At 36.4% G+C, this 15,812-nt stretch overlaps 1 protein-coding gene across 2 annotated transcripts in view; it reads right to left on the reverse strand.

The window, feature by feature from the left end:
- LOC129415714 (uncharacterized) overlaps positions 1-15,812 on the reverse strand; it is a 222,285-nt gene that overhangs the window by 37,646 nt on the left and 168,827 nt on the right. For both annotated transcript variants that reach the window (XM_073873599.1, XM_055169813.2), the window contains 10 exons: positions 13,931-13,972; positions 11,927-12,031; positions 8,925-8,978; positions 8,484-8,537; positions 8,148-8,201; positions 7,966-8,019; positions 5,165-5,209; positions 4,941-4,991; positions 4,582-4,626; positions 351-377 (listed from right to left, as the gene is read on the reverse strand). In XM_073873599.1, coding sequence (XP_073729700.1) covers positions 351-377; positions 4,582-4,626; positions 4,941-4,991; positions 5,165-5,209; positions 7,966-8,019; positions 8,148-8,201; positions 8,484-8,537; positions 8,925-8,978; positions 11,927-12,031; positions 13,931-13,972 — 531 coding nt within the window. The remainder of the gene's footprint in view (positions 1-350; positions 378-4,581; positions 4,627-4,940; positions 4,992-5,164; positions 5,210-7,965; positions 8,020-8,147; positions 8,202-8,483; positions 8,538-8,924; positions 8,979-11,926; positions 12,032-13,930; positions 13,973-15,812) is intronic.

A 15,812-nucleotide genomic window follows, 5' to 3' on the forward strand; every position in this document is an offset into this window, starting at 1 on the left:
ACAACAGCGCATGCACGTGAAAATATTTAGACAGGACACTCCACTACAAACACAAAAACAGGAAAAGGACAGAATTTGCACACACATTATCAATTTTCTTCTTTAATTTTTACTTCTTTCAAGAACAGAAAGCTGTGGAGCATGTTTGTTACCATAATGTTTGATTCTTGTTCTTTGTTGTCTTGTTGTTTGTTCTAAACTGTGTTTGCAATAGTGGATTGGTTACTTTTCTTCACCTATCCTAAATCAGTGCGCCCTGACGGCCTGGTAGAGTAATAATTTGAGTGAGAAATCATTTGTATTGCGTATAGTGTCGAACTAGCCGCGCGAGCCAGACGCGCAACACTCACCATCCTTCCTTCATCTCCTTTTGGCCCCTGAAAAACAAAAATAAAATCAGTGCCCATGGACATTAAATTGCTATCATTTTCTATTTATGTGTGGTATCTATAAAATTAACCAATTGGTGTAATTAGTTGATTGCTGTCACACAACAGCACAATGCATTGATACAAAAAACCTCTAACTATTTTCTGAGTCTCTTCTGGAAAACAGGAGCAGAAAGACTGATGAGTCATCCTGCAGGCATATTCAAATCAGATTTTTGTCAAAGTGTTTAGTAGAAAGAGAAATCCTTTGATATTACATCCCAACATGAAAATGCTCCACAACACAGAAGTCAATCAATTTGATGTGGTCTTTAACCATTCGTTTTCCCCAATGTGACATAATCAGCAAAACTGTGTTGCCTTTTAAAACATCAAGTTTTCACAGCATCACATCTGATAAAGCAATCCCAAAATGCTTTGCAACAAGCTCAAATGGAAAAATAAATCCAAGAATAAACAGTTGAAAAAAAACTTATTTTCATACAAAATATTAAAAGTGACTGAATTATTCAATATTTGCATACAACATGCGGTGTTGGGGAAGCTGCTTTAAACTTTAGTTAGATAAGCTACAAGCTACTTCAGTAAAACTACAGCCAAGCAACCCATCTGAAAAAGTAGTTAGCTACATTACAAGTTACTATTAAAAAGTAGCTAGCTAGATTAAAACTACTTTTACAATGCCATTAAATTACAAATAACTGAATATAATTGTTAATGAAGAATGTTTAAAGAAAATGATTTGGGGTTTAAAACAATGTAATTTAATACAATTATGATTTCAGTATTGTTTTAGTTTGTGAACTACAAATATTTATCTCATCTTTATGAATTGTGATTAATAATTATTATAAATGAACAAGGTATATAATTAAATCATGTGGTTTGATAAACGCATTAAATCTGGATTTCTGTTTATATTTCTGTTTGATTGACAGATGCTAAAGCAGTGGCGCAAACACAACATTAGTGTTTTTATAGGTTTGTTACAAAACTGTGGCAGGACAGATTAGATTTTGGAATAATGGGAAACATGGATTAAAATAGAAATAGCCATTTGATGTAAAAGCAATAAAGCAGGAGGATTATATTTTATTAATTTTAATTTTTATTCATTTTTTATTAGTCACTTGCATATGCTAGAAGTGACGCAAACATACAAATCTTTGGTTTGCACAGATTACAAAACTGCGTTTGGTTGCGCTACATCGCTACTTGCTGAAAAACATATTTAACTACTGTTAAATCTACACTGTTTTAAAGTAACTGAACTACTGTCAAGATACAGACAGATGTAGTTAAACTAGTAGCGTCGCTACAACACTGACAACATGAACTGTATATTTGCACTTATTAACACAAAGACAAGTTTATATTTTGCTAGTTATTTTGTGTGAGGAGTCACTTTGGCACATGCCAAGATATATTCTGCAATCTAGTTAACCTGAATTCAGCTTATAAAACAATATAGCATATCACACATAATTTGGAAGCAGATTTTACATCTTTACACACCAAGTGAGATCATCTATCATGAGTGAGCATAACCCTATCACATACTGATTTTAGTAGAGCTCTTCTAACCACAAGCCTCTTAGTTGTTCAAATAAAGTTAAGATTAAATTTAAGTGAGCTTTGTCTGAGTGTCATCTCTTCTTGCTGTTTTAGCAGCAAAATGTATCTTGTCAACAGGAGGCGTCACGTTCCACTTTGAGCAAAGCAAAGCAGCCTGAGGGATTTACAAGCAGCTCCTTGTGTCTATCACGGTAAGAATGCAGTATGTCCTCTTTCAGACCTGCTGATAAGGGTTTAGTATCTTTTCTTAGTCACGGGCGGTCTGGTAACAAGGTGCCAGGAGGGAATAGACTCTTGTTCTTCATGGAGAAGAAGGGCACATTACATAGAGAACAGATAAGTCTGCGTGTGGCAGAGTTGATAAGCCGATGGAATGATTCTAGCAGAAAAGCTCCTTTATACATAAATATATATACAGTATATATATATACACTCACCTAAAGGACTATTAGGAACACCATACTAATACTGTGTTTGACCCCCTTTCACCTTCAGAACTGCATTAATTCTACATGGCATTGATTCAACAAGATGCTGAAAGCATTCTTTAGAAATGTTGGCCCATATTTATAGGATAGCATCTTGTAGTTGATGGAGATTTGTGGGATGCACGAAGCTCCCGTTCCACCACATCCCAAAGATGCTCTATTGGGTTGAGATCTGGTGACTGTGGGGGCCATTTTAATACAGTGAACTCATTGTCATGTTCAAGAAACCAATTTGAAATGATTTGTGACATGGTGCATTATCCTGCTGGAAGTAGCCATCAGAGGATGAGTACATGGTGGTCATAAAGAGATGGACATGGTCAGAAACAATGCTCAGGTACGCCGTGGCATTTAAATGATGCCCAATTGGCACTAAGGGGCCTAAAGTGTGCCAAGAAAACATCCCCCACACCATTACACCACCACCACTGACTCTACCATCTGAATGTCTCAACAGAAATTGAGACTCATCAGACCAGGCAACATTTTTTCCAGTCTTCAACTGTCCAATTTTGCTGAGCTCGTGCAAATTGTAGCCTCTTTTTCCTATTTGTAGTGGAGATGAGTGGTACCCCGTGGGGTCTTCTGCTGTTGTAGGCCATCCGCCTCAAGGTTGTGCATGTTGTGGCTTTACAAATGCTTTGCTGCATACCTCGGTTGTAACGAGTGGTTATTTCAGTCAAACTTGCTCTTCTATCAGCTTGAATCAGTCGGCTCATTCTCCTCTGACATCTAGCATCAACGAAGCATTTTCGCTCACAGGACTGACACATACTGGAAGTTTTTCCCTTTTCACACCATTCTTTGTAAACCCTAGAAATGGTTGTGTGTGAAAATCCCAGTAACTGAGCAGATTGTGAAATACTCAGACCAGCCCGTCTGGCACCAACAACCATGCCACGGTCAAAACTGCTTTAATCACCTTTCTTTCCCATTCTGACATTCAGTTTGAAGTTCAGGAGATTGTCTTGACCAGGACCACACCCCTAAATGCATTGAAGCAACTGCCATGTTATTGGTTGATTAAATAATTGCATTAATGAGAAATTGAACAGGTTTTCCTAATAATCCTTTAGGTGAGTGTATACTGCATGAACCCATGTAGCCAAAAACCAAACAGTTTTTTAATAATAACATGATGTACTTTAGCACCTTAATTTTTAAGAGTGTACAAACTATGAGAGGAAAGAAATCTTTGGGGAACCAAAAAATGGTTCTTCTTTGGTAGAAAACTAACGATTACCAGTTTTTGTTATCAAAAATGTCCAACAGTTAGTATTATCGCTTCATTTTTATTTTCTGTTTAACCATAACCAATTTAGGCAATAACATAAGACAAACACATTCATTTACATCTGCTCGCATGTGTTTGTGATGACAGTGCTTTACTGACTGAATTTAAATCCAAACAAATTTCACATTAAAGGAAATCTAGTTGTACTGACACGTTTACTTAATATTTCTTCTTGACAGATCCATCTTTTCTCTTCATTTTCCATGAAATGATGTGATGTGATGAGTTTAAAGCTCTGTTTGTTTCTTCAGTGATTGCTGTGAGCGGAGGTGTTAAGCAGTTTTACTCCTGGGTCATAAAGTTCACCTGACTTCTCACAACATACACAGACAGAAGACTTGATGATTTGTGTTTATATGAAAATCTGATTTACTAACTTGTGTTTTATCTGAACTAGATCAACATTTATCCCCAAATGTAAAAGGTGCCGTGATTCATGTTAATGTTATTTATTTGATTTTTAACAAAAGTGCACTTATATGTAAAATCCATTTTAAATTAGATTTGCATCAATAATTTCATTACATTTCTAGAAATTGTTCACAAAACCATGATAATATTGATAACGTGGTGATTTTGGTCAATATAACCCTTATGTAAAAAAGCATACTGCTTCTTCTCTATTCTGTGGCATGGTTGTGAAGATCCCTTTATAGCGTCTTTATTTTTAAGACTTTTTTCTTTTTTAAATTGTCAATTACCCCATCTTTAAAAGCAGCATTGCTTTTAAGCATGTGTAATGGGTTTGTTTTGCTTTTTTATCCATTTGTCATATGTTGCAGATTTTTGTTGGTGTTCCTCTACAAATGATCTAGGGCAAAAACATGATACATACCGGAGGTCCAGGTGGTCCCGGTTGGCCCATACTAGACCCTCCATTCTGTAAATATCATAAGAATAATTTCAGGATGTGATACAAGTAATATGAGCAATAAAAATAATTAATTTCAAAAGAATAGCTCACTCAAAAACTTCTGCTGAACACAATAAAATATTTTGAGCAATGTTTGTAATCAAACACTTATTTTTTTCAAACACACATTTTGTTCCTACTATGGAAGTCAAAGTTGTTTCTGTTTACCAAAACAAAGAAATGTATACAGGTTTTGGGTTGAGTAAATAATAAAATTATTTTTATTTTTTGGGTGAACTATCTCTTTAAGATAACTTGGATGCATTTTAGTTGTATTTTACCTGAAGCTTATAGAGACTGCTCATTCCATTGCCCTCTGTATACGGACCTCCCTGCAAAAAACAACACCAATAATCGTATAACAAGATAAGTTATATAACTAAAGCATACATGTATACAAGTTTATATTCATTTTTTTTGCAGACTTTTTTTCTGTTTTTCCATTTCATTTGTGTGGCAATTTTTTGCAAGTACAATATATGCAAAATGAAGCAACAGAACTTACAGGAGGTCCGGGGGGTCCGGGTTGACCTGGAGGACCTTCACTGCCCTGTAACAAACAAGACATCTCTTTTCTTTACATGCATAACACAAACCCTGCCTCTCTGAACACAGTATGTGATTATATTGAAAATCAACGCCAATGCCACGCTGCATTGTTAGCAAATGATGTGAATAATAACAGAAGGAACGTTTGGATATTTTCTCTATAGACTCTCTGCCCCTTGGCCCTACATAGCAAACTCTCAACACAGCCGAGCAGTTGATGAAAACTAAAGAAAAATGCCTCAGTTTTCTTTTTACTGTGTATCTGAACACCGCTGGGCACAACACGAGCTCGCCAATCTCATTGGGCAACATTTTCCCTATCTCGCACAAACCATTTGTGAGAGTATCGATCCATTCATTTATCAGAGAGGATGCGAGTACATGCAGATGCAGAACAGCTTGGACAAACAACTATAGTGTTTGTAAAAGTGAAAAACAAAACAATTCTGTGCCTTACATTTAGTATTTGTACTGTTGATCATCTATTTAAGCTTGTGAAGTTGTCTACAACGTTTTTATTTAAACAAGATATTTAGAAAGAAGAAAATAACATTAAGCACTACCAATTACCTTTAATTTACTAAGCCTACGCATTAAACTTTAAGGCATAGTTCACCCCCCAAAAAATATTTTTTTCTGATGAACACAAAATAAGATTTTGATAAATGATGGTAAGCACACAGCCATTGACTTCCATAGTAGGAAAAACAAATACAATAGAATTCAACGGGTATCGTCAACTGTGTGCTTACCATTATTTATCTAAATATCTTCATCATCATTTATTACAATACTTCCATAATATTTGTTTTTCCTACTATGGAAGTCAATGGTTACAATCAGCTGTGTGTTATCATCATTTATCAAAATATCTTATTTTGTGTTCATCAGAAAAAGAAATTAATACAGATTAAAACAACATGAGGATGAGAAATCGATGAAAGAATTTACATATTACTAAATATCTTATTAATTTAATAGAACATTTGCATGTTTAACTTGGAAAAGATTTTATGATTTAATTATAATTGATTTATTATTTTATCAACAAATGAACCTCAGTTTTGGAAACTCTGCTTAAAGTAGTGTCAGTTTGTATTTATATTGAGGGACAGTGGTGTGAAAAAATGTTGGCCCCCTTCCTGATTTTTTTGCATGTTTGTCACACTTTAATATTTCAGATCATCAAACAAATGTAAATATTAATCAAAGATAACACAAGTAAACACAGCATACAGTTTTTAAATGAAATTTTTCATTGTTAAGGTATAACAAATCCAAAACTACATGGCCCAGTGTTGGCCCCTAAACCTAATAACTGGTTGGGCCACATTTAGCAACAACAAGTGCAATCAAGCTTTTGCTATAACTTTTGCTATATGATTCTGTTACAGCATTGTGGAGGAATTTTGGCCCACTTATCTTTACAGAATTGTTGTAATTTAACCACATTGGAGGGTTTTCGAGCAAGGACTGCCTTTTTAAGGTCATTTCAATAGGACTGAGGTCAGGACTTTGACAAGACCACTCCAAAGTCTTCATTTAGTTTTTTTTAAGCCATTCAGAGGTGGACTTGCTGGTGTGTTTTGGAACATTGTCCTGCTGCAAACCCAAGTTCCCTTCAGCTTGAGGTCATGAACAGATGGCCGGACATCCTTCAGGATCTTTTGTAACGAAGCAGAATTCATTCATGGCTCCATTTATAACAGCAAGTCTTCCAGGTCCTGAAGCAGCAAAACAGCCCCAGACCATCACACTACCCTCATCCATATTTTACTGTTGGAATGATGTTCTTTTTCTAAAATTACTTTTACACCAGACGTAATGGACACACACCTTACAAAAAGTTCAACTTTTGTCTCGTCAGTCCACAGAGTATTTTACCAAAAGTCTTGGGGATCATCAAGATGTTTTCTGGCAAAACTGAGACGAGACTTTTTTTCGTCGGTTTTCATCTTAAACTCTGCCATGCAGGTCATTTTTGCCCAGTCTCTTTCTTATGGTGGAGTCATAAACATTTACCTTAACTAAGGCAAGTGAGGCCTGCAGTTCTTTGGATTTTGTTGTGGGGTCTTTTGTGACCTCTCGATGAGTCGTCGCTGTGCTCTTGGGGTAATTTTGGTCAGCCGGCCACTCTTTTAGAAATGGCTTTTTTGGTTATATGGTTGCACCAAAGCTTTGGAATGCTCTGCCCTTATCGTTACGTGAGGCTAAATCCGTTGAGTCTTTTAAAAAGCAACTGAAGACATTTATTTTTAGACAAGCTTTTAGTTGATCAGGCATTTTATGTTGATATTGTTTTTAATTTTGTTTTTAATTTTTCTGCTTTTTTAATCTCTGTATTTTTATTCGTTTACCTTGTAAAGCACCTTGTGATTCTGTATCTGTGATGGGTGCTATATAAATAAACCTTACTTACTTACTTACTTATCCAAACGTATAGATCTGAATTACTTTCGTTCTCATTTTTTTCTGAATATCTTTGGATCTCAACATAATATGTAGCTTGTGAGGAGGCAGGTCCTATTTAAGTGATTTCTTGATTGTGAACAATTGTGGCAGTAATCAGGCTTGGTTGTGGCTAGAGAAACTGAACTCATGTGTAATAAACTACAAGTATGTTTAAACAGGGGGTTCAAACACTTTTTCACACACACTTACTTTGGATTTTGTTTTCCCTTAAAAATAAAAACCTTCATTTAAAAACGGCATTATTTTGTAAAAAGTATACATTAAAAAAACATTTATTTTGCCTACCCGTTCTCCCTTTGGTCCTGAGGGGCCAACAGGTCCTGGCCTGCCTAAAAGTCCCTAAAAAACAGAGGAATGTTTGTGATGATCATTTTGCAAGATGCTGGCATGACAAATAGGGCCAAGAAACCAATTGTAGTGGAAAACTGGCACTGTGTAACTATTTTTAAGGGATTCAAGAACCTCACCGGTGCACCTATACGACCTGTGGCTCCGGGCAGTCCTGGAACACCAGGGGAACCCTGGGAAATAAAAGACCTTCAGATGACACAAAAACACTCAAATAATTTATATTAAAATATAAAATATTTGAAAATATATATAATTAAATTGCACTACATCTAACTAGAAAGTTCTAAACAAGAAAGTTACTTCAGAAAGATAGGTAACAAAACAAAACAAAAAAACAATCAAAAATGCATCAACTAAAGTCGTGTTGACACAAGCAGCGAGGCTCATCTACAATAGTTTTGTTGCATCTTGCCTCACACATCTGATGTAAACACATTTCTCTTATAACTTACCTCATCACCCTTGTCTCCCATTGGTCCAGGAAAACCTCTCTCACCCTTCACTCCCTAAATGATGTTGAGACAAGAAGTACACCCTGTTTATACAGTCATTGCTTCCAACTTCCCCCCAAAAATGTTCTCTTATACATTATTAATGCTCTTGCTTTGGCTTTAAATTTTGCCTCTGTCACTGACTGTCTCTGCTTCCATGGCAACCAGCATCGCATTTATCGCATTCAAGCATCGCATTTAAGCACATTATGTGAAACCTCTGCAATAGTAATAGTTGCACATAATAATTATAATAACATTTCATCATAATGAGACACATGTTATTGGACATCAAGGACGAATTAAAGCCGTGGCCAGAGCAGCTTGTGGAAATTTCTGGGGCTTATGTGCCTGCCGGTCACACAATTCTTCTCTCTAAGCTCAAATTTTAGGACTGTTTACCTTCGGACCCTCTTTCCCTGGATTACCAGCTGGGCCTCGCAGACCTTGATCCCCCTGTTAAAATCAACACAGAAGATGACGACACAGATCCAAAGTTCCCAAATTCACAGAAAACAAATGTATCTACCTTTAGTTCAGCTCAAAAGATTAATAAAAACAAACAACAGTCACCAAAAAATATCTGGACATTTTAATTTGGAAATTTGTGTCATTGAATTAGATGACAACATTTCAAAGAAAAAAAGAAAAAGTAAAAAAAGAAACTGTCAGATAAAAAGGGTTAAAATGATCCCAAGCTGTCAATGAGGCAGCACCTATTCATTTAATTTAGGTACAGATATGTGTACATTTAATTTCCAATATGTACCTTTACATTAATAATGTAAACTCTTTAGGTAAAAAGGTGTACTTTTTTGAAAGGGTGACAGCCAGGGACCATTTTTGGACATTTTTTTTCTGACAGTGCATACACATGCAAAAAGGTATTTTTTAAATATCTACTTATATTACACACATATTACAACAAAACCATCCGAGTTGCACGTGCCTGGCATCATCATAACTTTAACAGAAGCTTTTGTAATCAAATCCTATGGATTGCATCAGAAAACACAATGAACTCGCCAATACTCTCAGGTGGAGAGTTTTAATTTATGAGGATATAAAGTGTGTAAGTAATCATTTTTCAGTCGATCAATTTAAATCTAAACTTAAGACATTCTTCTTTAACAAAGCATTCACATAAAATGTCCAGTAAATGTACTTATCCCGCAATAGTTAGTTTGTCCAGAACAAAGCATTCACATAGCTTATCTGGGTAATATACAGTTGTGTTCAAAATTATTCAACCCCCCAATGCTGTTAAGGGTTTTAGGGAATTTAGTGTACATTTGTAATTGTATTCAGAATGAAATCCTACAATGACTTCTTAAAGAACCATATGCAACTAAAATGACATCAATTGGTTTTGTAATATAGTAGTAAATGTTTCTTTTGTGAATTCTTCATTGACACAATTATTCAACCCCTTAAAGAACTACCACTCTGAAGAACAGAGGTTCATTGAAGTGTTTTCAATCAGGTATTGAAAACACCTGTGGATGTCAGGGAACAGCAATAAAGCCTAATAAGCACCAATTAGGCAGCTTTAAAATGACTGTGATACTCAACTCCTTCTAAACATTTACTGGTGTGGTTACAAACATGGTGAAGTCAAAAGAATGGTCAAGGAAGACAAGAGAAGAGGTGATTAATCTTCACAGGAAGGGCAATGGCTATAAGAAGATTGCAAAGATGTTAAACATACCAAGAGACACCATAGGAAGCATCATTCGCAAATTCAAGGCAAAGGGCACTGTTGAAACGCTTCCTGGTCGTGGCAGAAAAAAAATGCTAACTGCGACTGCTGTGCGCTATCTGAAACGTAGAGTGGAAAAAAGTCCCCGTGTGACTGCTGAGGAACTGAGAAAAGATTTGTCAGATGTGGGTACTGAAGTTTCTGCTCAGACAATACGGCGCACCCTGCGTACTGAAGGCCTCCATGCCAGAACTCCCAGGCGCACCCCCTTGCTGTCTCCAAAGAATAAGAAGAGTCGACTGCAGTATGCCAAAAGTCATGTGGACAAACCACAGAAGTTTTGGGATAGTGTTCTGTGGACTGATGAAACAAAATTAGAACTGTTTGGGCCCATGGATCAATGCTATGTTTGGAGGAGGAAAAACAAGGCCTATGAAGAAAAGAACACCTTGCCTACTGTGAAGCATGGTGGGGGGTCAATCATGCTTTGGGGCTGTTTTGCTTCTGCAGGTACAGGGAAACTTCAGCGTGTGCAAGGTACCATGAATTCTCTTCAGTAGCAGGAGATATTGGATGACAATGTGTTGCAGTCCGTCACAAACCTGAGGCTTGGGAGACGTTGGACCTTTCAACAGGACAATGATCCCAAGCATACTTCCAAATCCACTAGAGCATGGTTGCAGAAAAAAGGCTGGAACATTTTGAAGTGGCCATCGCAGTCACCAGACTTAAATCCGATTGAGAACCTCTGGTGGGACTTAAAGAAAGCAGTTGCAGTGCGCAAGCCTAAGAATGTGACTGAACTGGAGGCTTTTGCCCATGATGAATGGGCGAAGATACCCGTAGATCGCTGCAAGACACTTGTGTCAAGCTATGCTTCACGTTTAAAAGCTGTTTTAACTGTAAAAGGATGTTGTACTAAGTACTAAGATTGAATGTCACTTGGGGGTTGAATAAAACTGATAATGATGTGAGCACAGAAAAGACATTTGTGGTTATTTCATTATAAATGTTATGTTATATTTGTCTGACCTACACATGCCTCTTTGATGTAATTGTAAGCAGGATGACTGAATGATCAAAATCAATGTCAAACCGGCCAAAACAATCAATTACAGTTGGGGTTGAATAATTTTGAACACAACTGTACTTACGCCGCAATAGTTAGCCTGTCTGGAACCGAGTGGATTTTAAACCACAATACTGACACTTGCATTACATGTGAACGGCCCCTACGCTAATAGGATTCCCCCTGTCTCGTCCTTGACCCCGAGGACAATGAGACAAACAGACCCAGTTCCTGTTGCTGTGAAGGTCATCACACCACTGATCTACTCGCTGTCCTCCAACATGATGCCCAGCCTATGCGCGACCAACGACCACCGGCTGAACCAGTTTAATCCACTTACCCGTTTCATATCCCTACTGTGTTTATATATATAAATTAAACATATAAACAGGGTTTTTCTACTAGGGGTTATTTTCATCCCCGGGAGAGTCAGCCAACATTGGCTTAACTTAGCACTTTACTGTATATGTTACTTTATTACTACGCTCGCTTGTACGGTTTATTCTTAACCACTGTATTCTACTTCTTATATTATATATTGATTATTCTGTGTCTATTCATGTAAAGCTGCTTTGAAACAATTAACAATTGTGAAAAGCGCTATATAACTAAAATTGAATGGAATTGAATTTTTACCTTTTCTCCATCCATTCCTGGAAAACCTGGAATTCCAGGTGATCCTTTCTCTCCTTTCTGCCCTGGTAAACCTGGTGATCTGCTCTGGCATACACTGCAAGCATTCTGTCAGACCAGAGAAAAACACAACAAACAGTGTAAGGTGAAGGAATCCGGCACTTCATCACATAAGCAGAATGAACTGAAAACTAGCACTTTGTACTCATGTTAATAAGCTCTACATTTATTTGCTTCTATAGACCAACATTTGTTGCACAATTTGTAAAAAAAATCATGTCTTTCCATCTGGATATCTTTTCATTTTAGCACTGTAATTCAGCTTTGCACACCGCTAAAAAACTAAAAGATCAAACTCAGAAGTAGCAAACTAGATAAAAACATGCATTAGGGTTGTACAGTGCCCATTTTTTAACCTTGCCAACCTAATGCATTCACTTTGATATATTTTCCAGACGATACAGAGAGAAATGTGAAAAGCCGAAGCTAAGGTGCTTTCAAAAGCATCTTTAAAACTCCAGGCTAAGAAAGCAACCTTTCACTCGTCTGCTCTTTAGGAGCATAACTATGTAGGGCCGTAAAGCATAATCAAAGGTTCACGGTAATGGGTCGTAAGGATCCCTGTGACATTTCACATCCGATGCATTTTTCCAGCAGCTTTCTGAAGGTAGCAATTTACTAGTGCATTAGTCCGGCCTGCTCAATAGGTGCTGGTCGATTCTGGAGCCGAGTTTACATTTGCGTTCTTTGTGTGAGGCTGACAATTAGCAAATTGCACATGACCATTACAACAGTGGGGGTTTAACATGTTTGTTGTGCAAGCATTCAACAATTCAAAAGGTTTTTGACAGGGAGAAAAACTGAGCAACTTCGCTAAGTGCTTTGACATTTTGGAAAACATTTTTTTCTATCAGGGCTTAATTAAGTCACATAATTAATTTGGTTGAATGAATTAATTTAAAAAAGCAACATTATTTATTCACTCCCATATCATTCCAATGCTGTATGAAACAAATGATGTCAGAATTTATGAGCGAGACAAAGAAAAGTGGATTGTGATTTATAGAGCCAAGAACATTTTTAATGCAGTGTTCCCTAAAACACAATGGGCCATATCATACACTCGGCGCAATGCAGTGATGCAAGGGTTTTTTGCTAGTTTCAGCCCAACGCAGTTATCATTTTCACATCCAGTGCCAAGCTGTTTAAATAGCAAATGCATTTGCGCCCATTTGTGCGCCCATGGTCTGAAAACGAGGTGTGTTCAGGCACATTGTTGGCGCAATGCTATTTTAAGGCAAGTAAAATAGACTACGCCATTGACCAACTTAAACTTGCACTAAAGTCTATGGTGCAATATTGTTTTTGTTATTTAAAGAGTGCGATAGTAATATGTGCCTATACTGCAAAAAATGATTTTCAAATTTAAAAAATCTGCCAATGGGGTAAGCAAATTTTTCTTGAATTTAGTGTTTAAGAAAAAAAATGCAAGATTTTTTGCTCACCCCATTGGCAGATTTTTTGCTTGTTTTATGCACAAAATCAGTTAAATTTGATATTTTTGGTCTAAAACTAGACTTATTTTTCTTGGGTCTTTTTGCTATTCAATAAAAAGCAACTTTTAGACATTTTTACTGAAAACAAGTAAACTACTCAGAATTTTTTTCTTAAAAATCATTTTTTGCATTGTATAAATGGGACGACAGTGCACGTTTGCTTATCACACACATGGATGCAAATAAGCCTTAGCTTTTTGTATGTAGCAGCAAGTCATAACTATTTATTTTGGAGTGCGATATTATTAAAAGCTGCCTATCTAGGCACCTATACTAGTATTTGGAGCAGAGCAATAGTCTAAAAAGTCTTGTTGAAATGCATCTAAACAGAAACTGATTTTGTTCAATACATTTCAATTTATTTCTAATATCAGAGTTCAAAAGACTGCGGTTTGCAGAACACAAATCCATTACAGTAAACAAGATGACATACACCTCAATGCAACTGTACCTTCAGTAATGTGCCCATGTCTCCTACAATGGGCAGCGCTGCCTAAAAAGAAAAATAATGAAGAGTAGCATTAGATTCAGCATTATTAAAAAACATGATGACCTTTTTTCAAATGAGACGCAATGCACTTCTCCTTACAGTATATAACAAATCCTATGTTTTTAAATCAAACTCACACTACTACACTGTGTTTAGAAAATACTAGACACACTTATTAGTTAGTTATGTCATTCAGTGGTCAAATATAATAATTGTAAACAGTAATTGACCATTAATGTACATTTAATAAATTTACATTAAACTACTACTATTGGGTCAAATGGATCACAAGTGGACGACGCTTAATACAGGTGTACACAGGGTATGAAACATTTTGAGCTCGTTTGAGCTCCTCTTGACCACATTCAGAGGATTAAACCGGATTGCTTTTGTGATGAAGCACTTATGTAGTTGAATGTGTTTGAACAACCACAAAACAACGCCTATTCTTCACCTATTGATCTAATGTGTGATGTACCAAGCACAACGTTTTTACATCGGTCCTGACTTCTAGCGTCATCCCACAGTGTTTAGCACAATCTTAAAAACTAATGACATGTGCTCTCCTCCACTTTAATTTCTTTTTCATTTTGTGAGTGTGTTAAAGTTGCTCGCAAAAAAGTTTATTTCATCAACTGCTCTGAAATATCAGAGAAAGCTCTTACATATGAAGAGTTTGGTTCCAAAACGCAATGAAAACCCCCATTTTCTGTCACAAACTTTCACATAGCATCTTTAGGTTATAAAAACATAAAAAATTCAAATCCATAACTTGATTTTCAAAGATTTATTATAAAAACAAATTATTTTTTCCACAAAATGCAATAAATCCATGACAAGTCTTTTTTTCAAAATGCTATAAATCTATTGAATCAGTGTATAAATGTGCAATCATCTTTGCCATGTTATATTCATTTAGTTGACTAGTAGTACACACGAATTAAAAATATAAACATTAATGTCATTAATCAAAACACTTACTTTGTTATATTAAGAACACTGTCATTGCTGCGGTTATACTTGACGTCGTCGCTTAACGTTTTTCACAGCGATCAGCTGTAAAATGTTTTGGTCCTGCTCGATTTTCGTTGACTTTGAGTAAAATTATGGAACATTTTTCATAAGATCCCCTGGGGTCAATGTGTTAACATGACAGAAACTTGATGCTGTCGGCCCGGGCAAACAAGCACCCGTCTCCCGAGTGCCTCTTGCGTAAAGTATTAGATGTTGATGGCTTACGTTTCTTTCCCGTCACAGAAGACCATCACAGGTTTAGCAATGCTATTAAAGTATTATTTTGTTTTTGTTTGTTGATCACGAAGTACAAAGTAGATGAGGAAAACTAGGAATCCGTGTACTCAACGCGCCACCATTGTTTGTTTACATTGCGTGGAATGGTGCGCTGTAATCTGTGGAGCAGATTTATGGCATTCTGTAGAAAAGGGGGAGTGGCGTTTATTGCATTTTGGGAAAAAAGGGAGAAAAGATGACAGAATAACACGCCGGATATTGGATTTTGCGTAAAATTAAAAATGTACTTTTTAATACTGACCTGATATAATACTGATTCTGGCAGTAACTCATTTTTTTCAAAAATGGCGTTTATTGCGTTTTGGAACCAAACTCTTCATATACACGTACACAACACTGTGCAGCATGTTTACTAATGACAAAAGCAAACAAACACAAGTAATTTTTCTAAGGTGTTGATCAAGTTTCAGCTACTTGACTATGAAGCACCTTTAGTTTTTTTAACCACATTACTGTACTAGTATCAGCAGCTCAAGCTACATAATCTGTGAATAAAGTTGTTCTACACACAAAGTCAATAATGATCACGATC

The sequence above is a fragment of the Misgurnus anguillicaudatus genome, chromosome 11 (assembly GCF_027580225.2).
Source record: "Misgurnus anguillicaudatus chromosome 11, ASM2758022v2, whole genome shotgun sequence".
NCBI classification, from domain to species: Eukaryota; Metazoa; Chordata; class Actinopteri; order Cypriniformes; family Cobitidae; genus Misgurnus; species Misgurnus anguillicaudatus.